The 22,124-nt window shown below is 38.6% G+C and overlaps 1 protein-coding gene and 1 long non-coding RNA gene across 3 annotated transcripts in view; one reads left to right on the top strand and one right to left on the bottom strand.

The window, feature by feature from the left end:
* Nucleotides 1–22,124, bottom strand: part of SCGN (secretagogin, EF-hand calcium binding protein) — a 43,830-nt gene that overhangs the window by 3,298 nt on the left and 18,408 nt on the right. For both annotated transcript variants that reach the window (XM_005665639.3, NM_001077224.1), the window contains exons 7-10: nt 12,873–12,928; nt 7,406–7,451; nt 7,095–7,154; nt 4,708–4,776 (exon numbers count right to left, since the gene is read on the bottom strand). In XM_005665639.3, the coding sequence (XP_005665696.1) occupies nt 4,708–4,776; nt 7,095–7,154; nt 7,406–7,451; nt 12,873–12,928 (231 nt within the window). The remainder of the gene's footprint in view (nt 1–4,707; nt 4,777–7,094; nt 7,155–7,405; nt 7,452–12,872; nt 12,929–22,124) is intronic.
* On the top strand, nt 951–4,837 carry LOC102167186. The gene is made up of 3 exons (XR_002345598.1): nt 951–2,375; nt 2,484–2,666; nt 4,602–4,837. It is a non-coding gene; the product is annotated as an uncharacterized LOC102167186 (long non-coding RNA).

The following is a 22,124-nucleotide window of genomic DNA, read 5'->3' as shown; positions in this document are numbered from 1 at the left end:
AGTCATCATTAGGACTCTGAGGTCCTGTACCACATTCTGATCACTAGAGGGTAGTCAGTGCAATCTATTGTAATGTACTTATAAGAACTCTCTGCCAATCAGAATATTAATTAACCAGAACCTAATTCTCTGTGCAAAATTATAATGTGTTCTCTGTCTCCACTCTATTATAACACATATTGTCCATACTGATGTCAAAACACCAAGGTGACAAGTAGAGACCAATATATTACTGCCTAAGACCTCAGCCAGGTCCCCATTAGCAAGTCTCTGCTTGTCTGGAAGAAATAATGATAATAAATGCTGTATCCAGTGCCAGTTCTGTCCTATGCTTCTTCTAATTATCACTCACCGTTGCATATTTTACAATGAAAATGAGGGGTTACATTGGCATTCTTTCAGGACCACTGTGCTCAGCCAAAATAAATGCCTGATCAGGTACTTGGGAGTCTACTAGAGAGAGGTGTACACAGTAGCACACAGGTGACTGTGCTGCCATGTAAGGAGCCGCAGGAAGAACCTCTTCAGTCTTCAGACGGCCTTCCCATCACAAATTCCCAAAGCCCCCAACATTCTTTTGTTAGATAGTCCCTCATTGAGATACAATGCCTTCTCTGTGCCACCCATTGTCTTTTTTTAAAAAGTTATTTATCCCCCAAAAAATGGCAACACATTAAGGCACTTACATTCTAATGAGGGAATACACACACACACACACACACACACCAGGAAGCTTTCTTCCTTGAGCGAATACACACACACACACACACACACACACACACACACCAGGAAGCTTTCTTCCTTGAGGGAATACACACACACACACACACACACACACACACACACCAGGAAGCTTTCTTCCTTGAGGGAATACACACACACACACACACACACACACACACACCAGGAAGCTTTCTTCCTTGAGGGAATACACACACACACACACACACACACACCCCAGGAAGCTTTCTTCCTTGATAGGCAAACCTGGGTCAAAAAATGTAGTCATAGCCTTCTGAGAAGTAAAGGGAGAAAAGGTAGGATGATGGGGACTTTGAAGAAGGAAATAGGGAAGCTTACACTGTTCTTTCTTCAAAAGTTTGCAAAACTTTGATGATGGTTACCAGGCATTTTAAAGTGTGGAAACCCTTAACTTAGTAATTCTATTCCTAAGCTATAGCCAAAAACAAAAATTTATACACAAAGGTACTACTATTTGAACCACAAACATAGGAAACAATCTAAATTACTAGCAATAAGGAAATTTTTAGGTAAATTATGATCTAACCACAGGTGAAATAGTCACTAAAACAATGGCTGCTCTTGGGAAATGCTTGTTCAGTATGATCTCAACTATATGCAAAACATACATAGGAATGAAGTTAGTTAATATTAGGTCTCTTTGAGTTAGTTAATATTAGATCTTTCTGGAAAGCCAGGAAAGATCCTATAAAGATAGAGATTATGGTTTTTTTTCTTTACATCCAAACTTCTCTGTGCTGTATGATTCATTTTACAATTTGAAAATCAAAAAGAAATGATAAAATGTGTGCTAAGGGCTAGTAGCTTTTTGGAGGAGCATATATTTGATTCAATCCTTTAGGTTAAGTATTGTTCCTTCTTACCAACCACCTTCTTATCACAACAGAGGAAAGCAGATGGAGTATCCAGTAGGGAAAAGAATAAACTTTTGGGAGGCCTGGGGTGAGGAATTCTCATCATCCCCAGGCAGATGTCCTGGTCATCTCTAATGTCCCATTTAATTGGCTTCCAACATTATTGTTCAAATTTCTACTTTTCCTTTGTGGGTGCTGGGACTCTTGAATGTCTTGCCTTTCTACTTTCTAGTTCAACTCCTGTGTTGATTTTCTTGCTGTGCTAAGTGAGCTACAGGCTCTTTAAAGACTCTTGTGCAGAAATTATTGTGCTTGCTCCTTTAAGAACTTGATATCAAAGGCAGCCGTGGGTACCATTTTCCAGAGGTTAAAGAAAAGGGCATTTTGGTAACAGAGTTATTTTGTTAATACAAATTCAACACATGCATCATACATGATTGTACAAGAATTAAAAGTCTGTAAATAAGCTTACTTCATGGTTATTATTGCAAGCATCAGGGATCCTGACCAGGACTGAATGCTTAGAAAATGAAACAGCTCCCTGTTGACCCCATGGCATGTTCTAATGGTTGTTAAAATACATTCCAGATATCGGTTTGTTTACTTTTCCTATGGCTCTTTCTTATAAAATGAAAATTAAAAAGTCACAGGAGATGGCTCTAGTTTATGAATCTGAGAAATGTCAGATTCTCAATGGTCTCTATGTCAAGTTCTCAACAACCCAATGGTCATGTTTGACCACATCTTTCAAATTGTATGGTGAGTATTTTTTTAAGCAATCTGGAAAGCCAGGAAAGCTCCAATAAATAAGTCATCTGGCTTCAGGGGAGAACATTAATAACTAACTACTTTGTACATATTTTTTAGCTCAACAGATCAGCCTCCTATAAACTGCCTTTGTACTACTGACCACAGTCTGACCCAATCCTTAAAAACCAGCTGTCTCAACCTATCTGGAACTTACATCAAGTGCCTTTTTTTGCCCCAGTAGTACCACAGAAAGAGAGGAACAAGGACAAAAGTGATGGGGGTCTTCTGATTTCTCAAGAGGTAATACAGATTCATCAAAGAGTGATACAGACTTCTGCTTCCAACTCATGTTTTTATTTAATATTTTTTTAAAGGCCGCACCTGCTACATATGGAAATTCCCAGGATAGGGATAAAATCAAAGCTGCAGCTGCCAGCCTATGTCACAGCCACAGCAACACCAGATCAGAGCTGTGTCTGCAACCTACACCACAGCTCACAGCAACGCCAGATCCTTAACTTACTGAGTGAGGCCAGGGATCAAACCTGTGTCCTCATGATTTGTGTTGGGTTCGTTACTGCTAAGCCACAAGGAGAACTCCCAAGTCATGTTTTTAGATGGTCTAATTTTCCCCTTCCTTTAAATTTTCTCTTTAAAAATGTCTTCTGTACTTTGTTGCTGGTTAGGTTTTACTTCCATCACCTTCCATGAAACTTTGGAAGCCACTGCCAAACCCAAAGGCAATTGAAAGACAATTGGAAGTGTCTATAAGGATCTGAAGCCCCTAGACTCTACACTCAGGCAGTCAGGGGTCCTGACTCCATTGCACAGAGGAGGCCACACAGCTCTGAAAAACAGGTTCCCCATTTATTCTAGCAAAAGCAAATTAAAACTCCAGTGAGGCAAGGCCTCTGCTGTGCAACTTTAATGTCCCATAGATAATTGCTCACTTTCTATTACAGAAGCCATCCTGGCATTAAATAGATAATGAGTGAAATGGGATTTTCCTTTAGCAATCAATGTAACCACCAGCACCCAGCAACTCATATGGCTGCACAAATGCTGGGGAAATCTCCAACAGGAGCAGCACATGAAGGGGACAAGGCAGAGACAAGGGGCCAGCTGGAATGGGACTAATAAGACTTGGGAGTCATCCTGATTAGACATCAGAAAAAAATTTTGTTCCATGCCAGCTTAACTGCAGTATGTAAACTTTCTAGAGATTTACGCAAAAAATTAGTATTTGGGCATTTTTCTGCTACAAAACTCCATGGTTTTAATCAGATTTTCGAAGAGATCTGAGACCCCCAAAGCAGTTAATAATTTGTTGTCATATATTTTTTTACCATCTGGGACAATCAGGACGCAATCATTATGTCCTATACAAACCTCAAAAGAAATCCCTAAAGGTATGAGACTAGTGAATTCAGTGTCTACATAGTTGGGAGTTGGAAAGTATCTTAACTGGATCATGCAGCCAGTCAATACAGTTCATCAAGAGCTCAAAGGAGACTGCTTCTTAAAACATTATTTACCCTACATGAAACAGCTCTGTGATGTAGATGTGATCTAAATTGCATCAGTCCCAACCTTGATAGATAAAATAGGCCAAGTACTAGAGCAGCCTTTGGTTGAAAAAAAAAAATCCCAAGTATGGGGTTTATTACATGAAATTAAAAGTTTTATTCTAATAACCAAGAGAAAGACTTTAGGTAATTGAAGAATAAAACAGTAAGATATACAGTGGTATTGTGCTCCTTTGGTAAAATAGATGACCTTTTAATGATGGTAACAACAATCTCCTATGGGGGCTTCCCTAAAACTGAAACTGCAAATAGCCTTAAGAGAGAAGAAAGATTAGTTGGGTTTCACAAAAGCTTAAAGTTTGGAGTTCCCGTTGTGGCGCAGTGGTTAACGAATCCGACTAGGAACCATGAGGTTGTGGGTTCGATCCCTGCCCTTGCTCAGTGGGTTAACGATCCGGCGTTGCCGTGAGCTGTGGTGTAGGTTGCAGATGCGGCTCGGATCCCGCGTTGCTGTGGCTCTGGCGTAGGCCGGTGGCTACAGCTCCAATTAGACCCCTAGCCTGGGAACCTCCATATGCTGCGGGAGCAGCCCAAGTAATAGCAACAATAACAACAACAACAACAACAAAAAAAAGACAAAAAGACAAAAAAAAAAAAAAAGCTTAAAGTTTGTTAAATAGACTACATCCTTAGATTTTTTTTTCTCCAGCATTAATCTTTGGTCCCACAGATTCCTCCAAATAAACAATGGAATCCATCAAACTGACAAGCCCCAATCCATGATGGGGGTAATCTACACAGCCTCGTGAACTCACCTGGACAAGCTCCATCATGTCTTTGACAAACCCATCCACTTCTGGGCCTTCTAGAGCTCCAGTTTTACTCTGAAAGGCAAAGATCCAATCAACCAAATATTTTCTTAAGTCAGAAAACTTGGAGTTCCCGTCGTGGCTCAGTGGTTAACGTATCCGACTAGGAACCATGAGGTTGCGGGTTCGGTCGGTCCCTGCCCTTGCTCAGTGGGTTAATGATCAGGCGTTGCCGTGAGCTGTGGTGTAGGTTGCAGACGCGGCTCGGATCCTGCGTTGCTGTGGCTCTGGCGTAGACCGGAGGCTACAGCTCCGATTCAACCCCTAGCCTGGGAACCTCCATATGCCGCGGGAGCGGCCCAAGAAATAGCAACAACAACAACAAAAAGACAAAAAATAAATAAACAAAAGAAAACTTAAAGAATAAATTACACAAGTACACCAAATCAGTATTCTTTTGTGACTGTAATCCAAGTTCAGAAATGGCATGTTTCAACTTACGTTCTCTGTTGTAGGATGTGACTGTACCATAGAAATTAAAAGAATTCATTGTAAATAATGCCCCCCTTCATGTAACCAAATGGGAAGCAGTAGTTTTTATTCCTTGGCTCTTACAAATAATATTAACATAACATATACTGACTTTTTATACCAAGCAATAAAGCGCTTTATTTTCAACTAATGGGGGAATGATCTGGAATTACAGGAGAGTTCCATTGTACTTCACACCACTATGAAAAGTTGGCTTAGAAAAAGTCCTCTGTTGAGTTTCTGCCTTCTTGGTGTGCATAGTAAATCTTCTCCACAAATAGGAAGGTAATCATGGCACCTCTTCTCCAAGAAACGAGGTTTAAGTTAATTTATGAATTCTTGATTTCGGGGTAAACTTCAATGGAGAAGTGCTAGATCTGGGTTCCAGGTTCACCTCCACTGCCCACTAATGGAGGGACCCCAATCCCACAGTCATTATATTTTTAAATGCTGCTTTGATTGAATTACTGCAGTTTTCCTTTCCTAATACATGTTTTCATTTGTGGAATACACATTTTCAAAATTCAGGACTCAGTTCAGACTAGTGTTAATTGCTCATCATGTTGATCCTTTGAAAGGCAGGTTAACATTTTTAAATTTTGCTTTATGATATAGCAATGATTTAATGATTACTAAAACACACTTTAAGTAAAAAGAGACTAGATTGAGGGAGCATATTAGATTAGTGAGCATATATGTGGTTCATATGTAAAACCTTTCTATTTATTTAAGCCTGAACTTTTTTTTTTTTTTTTTTTGTCTTTTGAGTGCCGCATCTGTGGCACATTGAGGTTCCCACACCACAGCCACAGCAACGTGGGATCCAGCTGCATCTGCAACCTATACCATAGCTCACAACAGCACTGGATCCTTAACCCACTGAGCAAGGCCAGGGATCAAACCTGTATCCTCATGGATGCTAGTCAGATTCATTTCCACTGATCCACGGTGGGAACTTCCTTAATCTTGAACATTTAACACATCATTTTAAAATCTATTCCCTTAGTGTTTTTACCAGACACTAACACAGTCCTTGCTACATGCCAGGAACTCCTCTAAGAGCTTTAAAAATATGAATTCACTTAATTTTCATATAACAACCCCATGGGGCCGATAATGCCATTATCCTCATCACCCTAATTTTACAGATGAGGAAAAGGAGGCACAGGGAGGATAAGGAATTTGCCCAAGGTCACATGGTTAATGAGCCACCATTCAAACCCAGGTAATTGGTCACAGAGTCTATACACTTCAACACCTTGCTACACTGCCTCTTCCAGGTGATGTTCTTTTCTGCTCAGAATGACTCACAGATACACAATCTGATTAGTTTCAGGATCTGGTAGGACCTTTCTCACCTTTCTTCCTGTTCATCTTCCTCCTTGCATTATCCTTCCTTGTCCTCAAGAAATTGTCTCTTTGTCATACTTTGTTCTTTAGAATTATTATTCTTTCCCTTCTAAAGAAGGACTAAATAATATTCTTAGAAGCAAAGTAGATTTTATGCCAAATATGTTTGACTTTGCCCCCATTTCTTTAGGTTGGGTGCATTTTTTTATATGATTGTTTGCTTTTGTTTTGAGCATACTATCATAGAGACCAGGAAGGAGAAACTTTCTTTTAGCTTGGATCCAAAAAGAAAACAAAATTGTGATTTTATTGTCTTCTCAACCATAAGTACTCCTATGTCTATTATTACTTAGTTCCCAGGAGTTTCATAGAGAAGCTGAGGATACGTTAACATATGTGATTGTTAATCATCATATAAGTTTAGGGCCTATGGGTAGGATGACCCACTTAGGGACTAAACAAGCTTATTGTCTAAAGATGGCCAACACAGTATATGGAAAAGGTGGACTTACAACATCATAGTGAGCAAAGATTTTCTCAAAGTCCCTCTTTCTTTCTTCAGTGGAACAAGCCTGTACATGGGGGAAAAAAAAAAAAAAAACAGCATATAAATCAGCTGAAACTCTCGTTGTACAGTTATTCCTGGGTCTTAGACAATTTTATAAACTTTGAGTCAACAACCCTTAGTCCCTTGATTCCAACACTGAGCCTTGTCAGTCTGTAGATAAATTAAAGGCAAGACAATTGGATACTTTTTTTCCCTCCCTCTCAAATCCATAGAGAAACATGAAGGAAACCCATCTAGAGAAATGTCACTACTTACATCCATTTTAAATTGGAGAAGGAAATTTTCCTGAAGAGCCAGAATTCTAAACGGGAAAAAATATATATATATAATCCACATAATGACCTATCAGTTCTCAGTTACAGGTAAATTTACAACTGCTGTGACAAAAGGGTGGCAGTTTCCAAGTTATTCTGAAGAATAGGATAGTTGCTTGAAAAACGGGAATTTATACATTATTAAAACCAAGAAAGGAAAGACTTTAACAGGGACTGCTAGTCACCATAGAGAGATATTTAAAAATTCATCTTGATGAAAATTGGCAGAATGAGGACTTAAGAAAATTCTATCCTCCATAAAAGTAACAAGAAAACTGGCTTTAAAAAAAGAATAACTTTTTCAGAACGTTGGAAATGAATCAAATACTTAGAGAAATCTGAGTGGGTTTTACTTTGGAAAAATGACTAAATCTTGGTAAGAACAGTGGACTTTGTGGCTTTTTAACTTGCTTCATCCCTCTGATCTTCCCAGCTCCATGATATCCTTGAAAACCAAGAGTTCACAATCCCGGAGAAAATCAGCAGCCTAGCAGCTGCTATGGTGGGCAGAACAGGCTAGGAGCTCTTTCACAGCCTAATTCCCATCAAATTGCCATTATTTGACCTTTTTAATGGTTCCCTAGAAGGCCCCACTGTCAAGGATGTCTTTATTTGACCTGATTTTGAACCTACCCAGTGGAAAAATGATTAGTGGTGATTGTTTAGGATGACAGCTGACCAAAGTGGTAAAGCTTGGGTAAACCACAGATTAATCAAAAAACTTAAACACTGGGGAATGAGATATCCATAGGGGCTTTTATAAATCCCTTTTATATTTTTGAGAATCTAGACAGTCACACATATGCATAAGGCTACATCCATGCCCAAGGTTGTATGCATGCTCAGAAAAGACCTGAGAAGGTCCTAAGTTCTCACCTCTGGCTTATCTTCACTCTCTGTGCAAGCAGGAAGCAAAGGGTGAGGCAGAGTTGCAAACGGCATGGTTGAATGTTGAAGATGTGTCCCAAGAGGGACACAGAGCCCCTTAGACTGGGAGACTTATGGTTCTTAGGCATTTAAGAAAATCTCTGTCTAATCATTAACTAACCATTAAGGTAACCAAGCAGAGACTTAGGATTTCCACATGATGACAATACAGACTTTACAGAATTAAACAAAAAATAATTATCAACAACAACAAATGTGACCTATAAGGAGTTCTTCTGGCTGAAATGAAAAAACATTAGACAGTATCTTGAGTCCACAAGAGGAAATAAAGAACACTAATAGAGGTAACTACATATGTAAATTTAAATATACAATATAATATAAATGTATTTTTATTTTTAACTTTTTCCTATATTACTTAAGCAACTGCATAAGTCAATAATAAAAATCTATGTTGATGTAATTTGTGAAATGGTAACAGCACAAAGGAGGGGAAGGGTTGTAACTGCATGGATGCAAAGTTTTTGTATAATATTGAAATTGATTTGGTATTAATCCAAATTAGATTGATAAAAACTAAGATGTTAGTTGTAATCACTCAATCACTAAGAAATAACTTTTAATATATATAACAAAAGAAATAACAAGGGAATGAAAATAGTACACTAGAAAATATCTATTTTACATAAAGGAGACAGTAATAGAAGAAAAGAGGAAAAAAAGACATAAAGCACGGGGAAAACAAAGCAAAATGGAAGACATAACTCCTAACTTATCAGTAATTACATTAAATTAACATGGATTAAATACTTCATTAAAAGCAGAGATTGACAGAATGGAAAGAAGTAAAAGTACCTCTATTTGCAGATGACATTATCTTATATATTACTGTACGATACATACATATATCAAGTCATTATATTGTATATCTGAAACTAATATGGTGTTACATGACAATTATACTTCAATAAAAAGAAATCTTAAGGAAGCCACCAAAAACTATTAGAGCTAATAAACAAGTTCAGCAGGTATAAGATCAATATGCAAAGTTCAGTTGTATTTCTATATATTAGTAATGGCCAATCCAAAAAAGAAATTAAGAATACCATTCTGTTTCCAATAGTATCAAAAAGAATTAAATACTTAAGAAGAAATATGACAAAAGAGGCCTAAGACTTATAGACTAAAAGCTATAAAACAATGTTGAAAAAAATCAAAGACCTAGGTAAATTGAAGGACATCCAATGATCCTGAATTAGAAGATTTAATACTATTAAGATGGCAACATTTCTCAAATTAATCTACAGATTCAACACAATTCCTGTAATAGTCTCATTTACATTTTCTGCAGAAATTGATAACCTGATCCACAGTTCATGTGGAAGTACAGAGGTCTCAGAATAGCCATAACTACCTTGAAAAAAAAAATCTTTGAAACCCTTCCCTATTTAAAGTCTTACTATAAAGCCACAGTTATCAAGACAAGGTGCAGTTTTATACAAGGTATGTGGCACTATTGTAAGGACAGACCAATGGAATAGATTCATACATTTATGGTCAATTAATTTTTGACAAGGGTGCCAAGACCATTCAGTGGAGAAAGAGCAGTCTTTTCACAAGAACACAGTGTTGTGACAAATGGATAGCCACATGGATTCCTACCTCATACCACATATAAAACTTAGAGAAGATATCAAAGACCTAAAAGTAAAAACTAAAACTGTAAAGCCCTTAGAAAAAAAATGCAATGGTGAATCTGCAGGAGTTTAGATTTTGGCAGTGGTTTCCTAGATATGACACCCACTACATGAGAAACCAAAACAAAATTAGACAAAATTAGATAAATTGGACTTAATTAAAATCAAAAACATTTGCTCTTCAAAGGATATAATCAGAAAAGGAAAAGAACAACCTACAGAATGAGGAGAAAATGTTTGCTAATCATATATCTGATTACAATCTAGTATCCAGAATATGTAAAAAGCATCTACAACTCAACAATAAAAGGAAAATTAACTCAATTTTAAAATAGGCAAAGGATCTTAATGGTCATTTCACCAAAGAAGATGTACATATTCCATGAAAATATGTTGGGAATGTAAAATGGTGTAGATGTTTTGAAAAATTGTTTCTCAGAAAATTAAGCAAAAAATTACCATATGAACCTAAAATTCCACTCCTAAGTGTATAACCAAGAGAATCAAACACATATGTTCACATAAAAACATGTATATAGTTGGCCATAGCCACATAATTTTTAATAATTTAAGATTAGGAATAACCCATGTGGTCATCAACTATAAACAAAATAGTATATATGTGCAATGAAATATAATTAAGCTATAAAGGGATAAAGTATGGATGATCCTTGAAAACATTATGCTAAATGAAAGAGTCAGACACAAAATATTGTATGATTCCATTTATAGAAAATGTCCAGAATAAGCAAATATATAGAATAGGAAGTTGGTTAGTGTTGCCAGGGGCTGGCAGGAGAAGGGAGGAATGACTCTTAATGGTTATGAGGTATCTTTCTGGCATAGCGAAAACGTTCTGGAATTGGGTAATGATGATGGTTGAAATACTTTACAAATATATTAAAATATGCTAAATGGTACACTTTTTAAAGGATAAATTATATAATATATGAGTTGCACTCAAAATTATATATTTCTCTCTTCTGCATAATTAAAATTGTACTTCAGTGGAATATACTCAGTTTCAAAAGTTTAAAGAATTGTATTTATACTGAATTCATAATCATGGGTGTATATATAGAGGAAGGTAGGAAAAATGTCCTTTAGCAACTTGAAAAGTTTTGCTCCTCTGAATGCCCAGGGTAGAGAGAATTAACTTGAGTCAAATAGAGGGTAGAATGTCCTGAGAGTCTGCAAGGAATACTGTCCTCATCTATTTGTTGACACCAAGCAGTTGAGATTATGTCACCAGTCAGAGAACATATACTTGAGAGGTGCTTGTATGTGGAATAGTTGGGCTACATTTAAGAATTGGGGATAGAGAGAGAAGATTCCCATGTATAAATGTTTTAAGACCTTGAATTGGTTTCTTATTGCTACTGTAACAAATTACTGCAAACCTAGTGGCTTAAAACAACACAAATTAGTACCTTACAATACCGGAACTCAGAAGGCTGGAATGGATTTCACTGATGTTTCAAGGTATTGACAGGGCTGTAATCCTTATGAGGGCTCTAGGCAAGAATCTTTTTCCTTGTTTTTTTCAGCTTGTGGAAGCCGCCTGCATTCTTTGGCCTATGGCCCCTTCTTCTATTTCAAAGCCAGTAATATAATATCTTCAAATTTCTCTGTGATTCTGATCTTTTGTTTCCTTCTTCCACATATAAAGATCCTTTTTATCACATTAAACCCATCCAGGAACTCCGGAATAACCTTCATTTTAAAGTCTACTAATTAACAATTTTAATTCTATCTGCAACCTTTATCATCCTTGCCATGAAAACATAAAATATTTGCTGGTCCTCAGAATTAGGATATGAACCCCTTTATTCTGCCTACCCCAGTTATCATTTTCAAATACCATATGAAATTGGCTTTGAAATACTGTAGTAACTCTTTTGTTGCTTCACGTCTCTGTTCAATAATGCTTTAACTCTTTCTTCATTTTCTTTGCTGAATCCTCCAATGTACATAGCACTCCACTGTGTGAGAAGCTATTCAAGAGATTAAGACATAGTCCCTACTGACTTGGTAGCTATACTGTGGGATGTTTGTGGATCTGTGAGGTGGTTTTTTGTTTATCACACTGATAGAATGGCCATGGCTAGTGCTCTGTTTCCATGTCCAGTATACAGTTGCCATCCAGCCTGACCCTGAGGCACCTGGTAGTATAGTTGCTCCCCATAAGGGTTATATCCATGTGTTCTTGATCCAATGATTTCAACTCTCTATCTGCCCAAATCACTTCTTACTTTTTGTGGACAAAATGGTTGGGGGTCAGCCAGCCTCAACAAAACATGCTGACCCACTCATCATGTATCACAATACCAGATTCATAGTTAGCATTTTTGCAGATACTGGACCACTTCTGCTGTCATCCTCTCTTCCTCCGCTTCTAGCCTTTAGGTACTTGGTGCCCCACAGGGTATGCCAACACTCAAAGACCGCATGGTGCAGCTAGATACTGACTCAGTCGTCCTCCAAGCTAAACTAACAATTCAATATTCCCAGAACCAGTGAATTAGATTCAGGACTTTTTGTTGTTGTTGTTATGGAACCCTGAATGTCTGGCCTTTGAAGGCAAGGCTAGCCCAGGATCCATTTTTAAAATATTTTGAAAATTTTGCTCATTGTGCTTTTATGGAGAGAAGTGCTTTTTGATGTTAACAAAGGGATCTGATATGCCCAAAGACTCGCCTGTTCTTTAAGACTTCAGGTGAGACTTTGATCTCTGCTTTTCAAAAAAAAAAAAAAAAAGTGTGCTGTCATTAAATCCCTTGAAACGTGTTTCTGGATCTATATCACCATGGCCATGCTACTCACCTTGCCAAATCATTAAGATCCAACCGGCCATCTTTATTTTTGTCAAAGATCTTCATCTGGAATGCAGAAGGGAAAAGGATTGTAAGAAATACTTGTAATGGGAATTCATTTTGAAAGTTGTTGAAGGGCTTTTCTATTTTGCTCTTCTGATTATATATTCGTCTGAGGCTGACTCAAACCATAGAGGACTCCCTATAGAGAATAGAAGAAACATTTTTTCCATGGAGGGAGAAGAGCACTAGCTAAAGAAGGACAACACTGAGTGGAAAGCATCTCTGTGGCTTAGTTTTCCCAGGATACCCTAAGCACCCAAGGGTTTGGATGCTGAGTCAAGGACCAGTGGACCTTCCATGGGACCAGCTATGTGAGAGATGGTGCTGTAAAAGAGGATGAGGGTGGATCACTGAGTCAGCCTCAGTAAGGAGGTTGTGGCAGAGAATCAGTGGTATGCATCCATCAAGAGTTAAAGGATGGGGAGTTCCCGTCGTGGCGCAGTGGTTAACGAATCCGACTAGGAACCATGAGGTGGCGGGTTCGGTCCCTGCCCTTGCTCAGTGGGTTAACGATCCGGCGTTGCCGTGAGCTGCGGCTCGGATCCCGCGTTGCTGTGGCCCTGGAGTAGGCCGGTGGCTATAGCTCCGATTGGACCCCTAGCCTGGGAACCTCCATATGCCGAGGGAGCGGCCCAAGAAATAGCAAAAAGACCAAAAAAAAAAAAAAAGAGTTAAAGGATGGCTTCAACTGTGAATGTCAGCAAGGTAGTAGCAACTGTGTGGTCAAGGGGCATCACCCTGGAAACCAGAGCATTGTGCCCAAGGACCTCACTCCTTCCCTTCACCATGAGGTCCTAGGAGCCACTCCTCTCCTTATGAACCATTTTTGAAGAAGGATATGGGTTGGATCCAGATGACTGAGAAACCTAAGATGCTGAGCTTTACCTTTCATAGAGAGACTTAGCCTTATTCAAAGAGGTTATTTAAATTTACTAGCTCAAACTAGGGGGTTCCCATTGTAGCTCAGCGGTAACAAATCCAACTAGTATCCATGAGGACCTGGGTTCGATCCCAGGCCTCGATTAGTGGTTAAGGATCCGGCATTGCTGTGAACTATGGTGCAAGTCACAGACACAGATCAGATCTGGCGTTGCTATAGCTGTGGTGTACGTCGACGGCTACAGCTCCAATTGGACCCCTAGCCTGGGAACTTCCATATGCCACAGGTGTGGTCCTAAAAAAAAAGTTTAAAAATTTACTAGATCAGACTAAACTTTAAACAAGATAGGATTAAAAATTAAAATTGGGAAGACCAGATTGCTTTAGGCAAGAGAGAGGAGACACATTTCTTTATATATATAAGTTGTAGTAGGACAACAATTAAGTTTTGACTTTGCAACACTTTGGTGGTATAGGATATCTCTAAATATATCCATACGAGGAAGGCTATACAGGGAAAAAAGAAGCAATGAGATCATCTGAGGATATATCCCAAAGATTTGTACATTAAAAACATGGTCCTTCATCCTTCCTCACTCTCTAAATCATTTATTTTTAATATTTGAAATGAATTTGAAAGCCCATTCTCCCCAAATCTTGGCATCACAAATGTGTACAACAGGATATATTTTTACACATCTGGACCTACTGCACATCAACTTGTGTCCTTTAAACATTAACTATATCCAGTTAAAGTCTGAGGCTGATAGACTTTGCTAAAGAGTGAGCCATGAGTTATCTTCTGTGACACCATCATCTGAAGAATTTCGTTCTTAGAAAGCCACATTATCTAGGGCTCTAAGCAAAATAGTAACTCACCTTGAAAGACATGAGCCCATCTTCACTGCTGTGAAAACTTACTCAAAGCAGGGAAAGCCCTTTGCTCAAAATTGGTTCAGGGAAGAACTGAACACCAATGTATAAATTATGCTTCTACCCATCAGAAAACTGGCTATGTGGTTCACTTAATAATCAGAATCAGAAATACATGGGGATGAGTAATATACAAACTCCCTTGTGTCTACTCTTCTAGTTGACTAGGATCTCTGTGACTACAAGAAATATGTATAATAGGAAAGCTTGGGACATGCCTGTTGGCCAGACCAGAAATCAGACATTGCGTCACTTTAGGCAAGTCATTACCTCTCTGGGTGCAGCTTCTTCAGCTATAACTGTACCCATGATTTTAACTTTCCTGATCAGATCAACCCTATTTTCAAATGAAATTTTTCACAGTGCTTGAATGTATAAAGCAAAGAAATGGAGCTGCACAAGTAGTGGGTGACTGTTAACTGGAGCCAAATCCTCCAAATACCCCCTCACTCCCAAAGTGTTGCTTCTGAACTCAGGGGTTTCTTGGAACCCAACAGTCTGATAACCTCTGACCAAATTAGGACCGAGATTCCATCTAGCTCTGAAAGTTAAATAACGATTTCACAGCTTTGTCAAAGCAGTCGAAGGGGAGTAAGAGTGATGCCAAGCACTTTCCTGGTTAAGTCAGCAAACAGAATCCTGCAGAGCAAGTTCCCATGTGGCTGGTGGGAGAACTGGGTCCTTAGGGGTCCAGGGATCTCATCCACTAGTCCTTGCACTTCTCCCCTGAGTAACTGATGGTTAGCATCTCCTCAAGGGATGCTGTATGGCTACCACCCAAATTGGATAACACCCACACACCACAACACCGTTTCATATGTAAGTTCATTGCAACCCACATAAGAAGCCATCTTGAAACAGCAGAATAGTAGCTGGTTGCTAATTCAGTTATCGAGTTTACCAGGATTTTCTTCCTCCCAAAACTTGAAAAAGCCTTGGAAAATGACCAGTTTATGAGTGGGAAGAAAGAGCAGACACCTAATAGTTCATGATCTCAGGGATTAAAAAGATTGTTTGTAAACAGGTCTGCCTCCAGAAGTGTAACCTTTGGCAAATTTTGAATGTTTGACAATTTGGAGGGGATATAATGTCTTCTTAATTTTTAAAACTATAATAGTGAATATTTGTAGAGCAGCCAACACATTATATGTTGTTTCATTCAACCATCACTGCACTCATAAGAAATAGCTACATGCAAGAAATTAGAAAGATAACTTTGCCTAAGAAAGTAGCAAGATTTGAATCTAAGCAAATCTGTCACTGGAGTGTTTTCCATAAAACCAGACTTTTAGCTTTAGAGTCTGGGTATATCATGGTTAATTTGGTTTGCTTCATGTTTGGTTATGAAATAAAACATCTGGTGCCATAGATTATGCCAGAGATGTGGTATTTATCTTTTCTAATTGCCCTCCTTTCTCTAGGAAAGCAAAACAAACAAACAAAAAAAAAACCCCTCTATTTATGTGAATTTCCCTTTGACCTCAATGATCTAAATTTTCTTAAAGAAATTGAAAAAATGACTGAGTGGAATCAACTCTGAAGTTACCAACATTCACTTCATTCACTAGATTCACATGCATATAGTCTCTTGCTTTACATTTTCCCTACCTCAGAGTATAAAACAAGAAATATAGGCCTAGGATTTTCCCTTACTCATGACATTAGTCCACTCCTGGAGGGCTGTGGTAGCTTTTTGTGGTGGCAGTGGGAATGGAATTCCATTCTGAAGGGCTGATTTTTGAAAGCATGTGAAGGGCCCTTTACCACTGTTCTCATGTTTCTACCACTGCTTTTCCAAAGTTGAACTCATGCTCAGTCCACACACTTCTGAGTCCATAAAGTCTCGTGGAAATGGAGCACAATAACTTATTGACAAACTCCTTAAAATTCTGTAAGTCAGTGGTTCCCCTTCTTAGACAAGAGACCCCTCAGACACTGTAGAGCTACCTAGCATTCTCCTTAGACTGAATAATACGTTTATCTTAATTTTTCAAATCTTTATAGATGCCATAGTGATTATGAAATGCAAATTCGCTTTAAACTATTACTGGTTTAACTTCTTGCCAGAAACCATAGATCTAAAATACAAGTACTATGAATAAAATGAGCTGTCACTTGCTCCCCATCCCACCCCCACCCCCACCCTTGCCAAAAAAAAAAAAAAATACAATTACTGCCATGTAGCGGGACAGGCAGTCAGTGAATTTTGTAAGCAATTGTTAATTGATAATTTGAGATGTAATGCAAGGTCAAAATATGCAAATAGTTCAGCAGAGTGAAGAGCACAGAGTACTCTTCCTGTTCTTGTAAAGGTAACAACCACTCACAGTACTCTGCATCCTCCCCAGAAACTTTTCAAACATTTTAATATGTCTATTTTTACTTTTTTTGGACAAATAGAACAACATTCTATACATTATTTGGCAACTTTTTAAATTAAACGAAATTCTTGGAAATCACTCATCAGTTATTTTTTCCTTAAAAAGAGGGCCTCATGCTTAAAAAGCCTGGAAATTGTTGCCATATACAATCTCAACAAGAATTTGGAACCCCCTTCTAAATTATCAACCAACAATTATGTGTTGAATAATTACCACGTGTCTAACAACATGTGAGGCACTGTGAGAGAGTCTCAAAAATTATCAAGATGGTACACCAAATTATCATTATGGCATAATGGGAGAGGCAAAAATGAATATCTGAAATATCTGAACCAAGACTCAGCATTATCTCTATGATCACTGAGAAAAAGAACCAGAACAATGTGTTACAAAATCGCTGAACACTGAGAGAAGAGATAAGACTTTCAGTAAGTCCTGAAGGAGGGGCAACCTGAAGGGCATCCTCATTCACTGGAATGAGGATGCTCACTAATGGAGCAGGTGTGTGGGGGCAGGTCAGAATGTCAATTTTGGACATGCGGAGTTTGAGAAGCATATTAAGCATCCTCGTGGAGACACACGTCCAAGTATTTGCAAGAAGATCAGAGAAGTGCCGTGAGTCAGAGATACAAATTGGAGGTCGTCACCTTTAGCTGATATTTAAAACCATGAGAAAGGCTGAGATCATTAATAGGATGAGGGTAGACACAGTTGAAAAGAGATTTCAAGACAGTCCAGATGTGTCTCAGATTGGCCTGGATCAGACAGGAGAATGCTTGGGCTGGGGAAAAAGCAGCTAGGAAGTCAAGTGCTTTAATGCAGGCAGGAAGGATGAGAGCTAGGTCTAGGGTAGAGAATGAGGCTATTCTCTTTGCCTGCCGCATTTCTCAGATTTCGATTTGCTGTTTTATAGTAGTTCATGTTCCATGCTCTCATTAGGTACATGAGCTTAATATCTCCCACAGGCATTAGCTTACATTTTAAAAAGCTCAATATTACCGAATAACATTCTATTCAGACACCTAATCTTCCCCCTGCCAGGTGTTGGCAGCACCTTGTAATTAGATGTCATAATTGGATTTTGTTAATTGTTTCCTTCCTTGTACAGAACATTAATTAGAAGTTTAGATGAGACAAGGTCTGCAGACCTCAACTTTCTCTTCTGATTGGATGTTCTGCCTTGACTTGTTCATTGTTCATGTTCCAGACAGCTTTCAAGCTCGCCAGTACTTATTTGGATCAATTTGAATTCATTTAGCCAATTGCATTTCTTAAGTAAAGCATTTGATGCTAAACCTTGGAACCAAATCTTTAATGCCTTGTTGCTATGACTCTGTCCATTGCTCAATTAAAAAAAAAAAAAAGAGCCATGAAAGCAACAGTAAAGTGATTTCACACTTGACGTATCACTTAGAGCTCAGATCCTGATGTCTTTTTTCAGAATGTTGAGTTTCTAAAAGTTAGCATACCCCAAAGTCTCTAGGGGTAGACAGTCTTTAAAAAAAAAAAATAAAGTAGTCCAGTTCCTAAATCTGTTCATTGAAAAGGTATGAGTTGCCTCTATACTTTAAGAAAGAAAAATAAAATAGATTGGCCAAGTCTTGGTAAACTCATCTAGTCTTTAGGGCAAATTCAGATTCTTGGGTGGAAATTTTCACCAGACAACTCTTGGCTGTCGCCTCAGTGCATAAAGGACTAGTGAGGGGCCACTTGGAGTTGGACTGATCATGGGGCCATCTTCATGGGGCAATGAACGCTTAACTACAGTTAACTACAGAAGGGTCACAGGGTTTTAGAAATGAAACAGACACATGTAACAGGAATAACAGGACAGTCTTGCTCAATGGACATTTCTCAACCTCGATAATCAAAGCTGGGTGAGACCACTCAGTTTCCTCTCAGCTACCTCACAGGACTTAAGCTTCTGGACCTAACCTCAGAGCCATATATATGACACTGTCATTTCTTTTTTTCATTTCATTGATTTTCTTCAGCTCAGACCTTCTATTGTAAAAGCTGCCAGCCTGAGGTTTCTTGAATATAAACCTGAAGGCTGTGGAGAGAAGAGCTCTGGGCAAGTAGGGCTGTTGGGCTGATCTGTGATGCGCATAATCTCTTTTCAGCCAGCTATTGATTTTCTGAACACTCTACAGGTCTCATCCTTGCCTACTTCTCCCCCTCACAATGGCTTGTTTGACTGAGGTGACCCCTGAGGCTTTGTGCTACCACAGTTCACTCTTCTTCCCTTTCTTTCTTCCCCAACTTAATCAATCAATGAGTGTTCCTCTCTTCCCCAGAGAAATTTTGTGGAATTCCTCGTTTCCTGTTTTCTGTCATTAATTTGTTTCCTATTTGGTGTTTAATAAGAAGTCAGTTCTTGGGATTATTTAGGGACTTCATGGGAGAAAAATCAATTTTTCTGGGTAGTGAATTCTGCTGTGGCTGTCAGAGCCCCTATATTATGTTATCTTTAAAAATATTAAAAGAACCCTAATATAACGTGCCTTTGTTCTCACCTTGCTCTTTCTTCACAGGGATTTATATCTTTGCTTGATCTCTCATTGAGCTTTACCTTCTCTCTTTTGAAAGTTTTCTTTTTAATAATTTGACATTTAGACTTTCAGACATGAATGCTATATTTGAGAATACAGGCTTTGATTTGGATACGAATTTCCACTCCATCCTTTTCATATCTGATTAAAGTCTATAATCCTTGGTTTTTTTTCATTTGTAAAATGAGGGTTTAAAAATACTTATTTCATAAGACTCTTGTGAGAATCAAATGAGATGTTTGAAAAATGCTTTGCACCGGACTCAGTACAAAATAAATACTCAATTATTCTGATTAAAATATTTAATACTAGAAAAAACACTGGCTATGTTGCAATGAAAATAAAGTATTGCAGTACTCAGTTAAGAAGACATCTTTAAAAAATTTAACTACACTCACCTACCTCTTCTTGTCCTGCCTTTGCTGAAGCTCTAGAGTGTAATCTGTCTTATTTTTGAAGAAATAAGAAAGACTTCAAAAATAGTTTAATTGGATCTCAAAGTGAAACTTGCTGCATTTAAGGACTAAAGGGAAAATTGAACAGAACTTCTACCTACTGGTCAGTACTCTCTGATAGTGATCTGCACAGTGGGGATGAAAGGGAAACACCAGAGTGAATTTTTGCTCCTTCTCCCTCCTTTTTCAATTTTTCTCCTAGTTGGAAGCCTCCATAAAGTTCAGAGACTGTATCTTCCCTGCCAGGTTCTCCCCCAATATTTGATGAATGAATGAACCCATATCTTTGTGTGAGCTAGTTTACCAGATCATATTCTAATGTGAGAAAACTGATTAAAATTTAATTCATTAAAAATTAAATGTGAGACAAATAACAAATGCTGGAGAGGGTATGGAGAAAAGGGAACCCTCCTACACTGTTGGTGGGAATGTAAATTGGTACAACCACTATGGAAAACAATATGGAGGTACCTTAGAAAACTAAATATAGAACTACCATATGACCCAGCAATCCTACTCTTGGGCATGTATCCAGACAAAACTTTCTCTGACAAAGACACATGCACCCACATGTTCATTGAAGCACTATTCACAATAGCCAAGACATGGAAACAACCTAAGTGTACACTGACAGATGAATGCATTAAGAAGATGTGCCATCTATACACAATGGAATACTACTCAGCCATAAAAAAGAACAAAATAATACCATTTGCATCAACATGGATGGAACTAGAGACTCTCATACTAAGTGAAGTAAGTCAGAAAGAGAAAGACAAATACCATATGATATCTAATATATGGCACAAATGAACCTTTCCACAGAAAAGAAACTCATGGACTTGGAGAATAGGCTTGTGGTAGACAAGGGAGATGGGGAGGGTGTGGGATGGACTACGAGTTTGGGGTTAATAGATATAAACTATGGCATTTGTAGTGGATAACAATGAGTTCCTGCTGTGTAACACTGGGAACTATATCTAGTCACTTATGATGGAGCATGATAATGTGAGAAAAAGAATGTATATATGTATGTGTGACTGGGTCACTTTGCTGTACAGTAGAAAATTGATAAAACACTGTAAACCAGCTATAATGGAAAAAATAAAAATCATTTAAAATTTAAAAAAAAAATAATGTGAGAAAATTTCTGAGAGAAAAGCATTAAGAGAGTGGGTGATTTGGTGAGGGAGGAGGTATTCTGTGTCAGCCTTTGAGAGCCTGCCCCTCAGCCCAGAAAAACCATCTTGGATTCGAGAAAAGGAGCACAGGTGACATGACTTCCGAATCCACAGGGACAGGTCCTAGGCTTGTCCTGCTCTGATTGTCCTTCCTGGACTTTCTCTGTCTCCTTAGCTGCCTCCAGCTCTTGCCCTCCCTCCAGGCTTTGTTTTTCCTGGTTCCTCCAACCTCTCACCATCCGCTTGGGGCTCCTATCTCTCTGTCTCTGGTCCCTGGACTCAGCTCATACCCACTGCGTGGTTATGGTCCCTCTGAATGACTCTCTGTGATGAAGGACCCAAGTGAGAGCCAAAAGGATGGAGCTCAACACCTCCACCACCCTTCTGGCTCTACCCTGGAGGGTCTGGTTTTTCAGAAGGAAATAAAAAGAAGAGAAATTCAGAACATGAAGCATTGCTTGAGGAACGTTGGGTCTGTGCAAAATGCTGCCACATGCAATGTATAATCTGTGAGACACCCCAAGCGGAAGCAAGAGCCACAGTTGGGGTGGAGGGTCAAAAAGAACAAAGATAAGGGAGGCAGGAGGGTCCCAAGGGGCAAAGTTTACTTATGTTGTCAGGGTTTATTCACAGCTGTCCATTAGGTGATAACTTAAAATTCAGTTCATACGATTTGTCTTAAGTAGCCCACAGTGTGCCAGGAGGTCTGGGAACACAAAGATGCCGGCTTGCCCTTGAGAAGCCCCAGGCTAGTGAAGTATAAGATCCGTAAACAGGTAGTGTCAGTGTCCTCCTTGACTTCCAGCTGATTCATCAGG

The sequence above is a fragment of the Sus scrofa genome, chromosome 7, assembly GCF_000003025.6.
Source record: "Sus scrofa isolate TJ Tabasco breed Duroc chromosome 7, Sscrofa11.1, whole genome shotgun sequence".
In the NCBI taxonomy this organism is placed as follows: domain Eukaryota; kingdom Metazoa; phylum Chordata; class Mammalia; order Artiodactyla; family Suidae; genus Sus; species Sus scrofa.
This window is presented reverse-complemented; position numbering and strand designations above follow the sequence as displayed.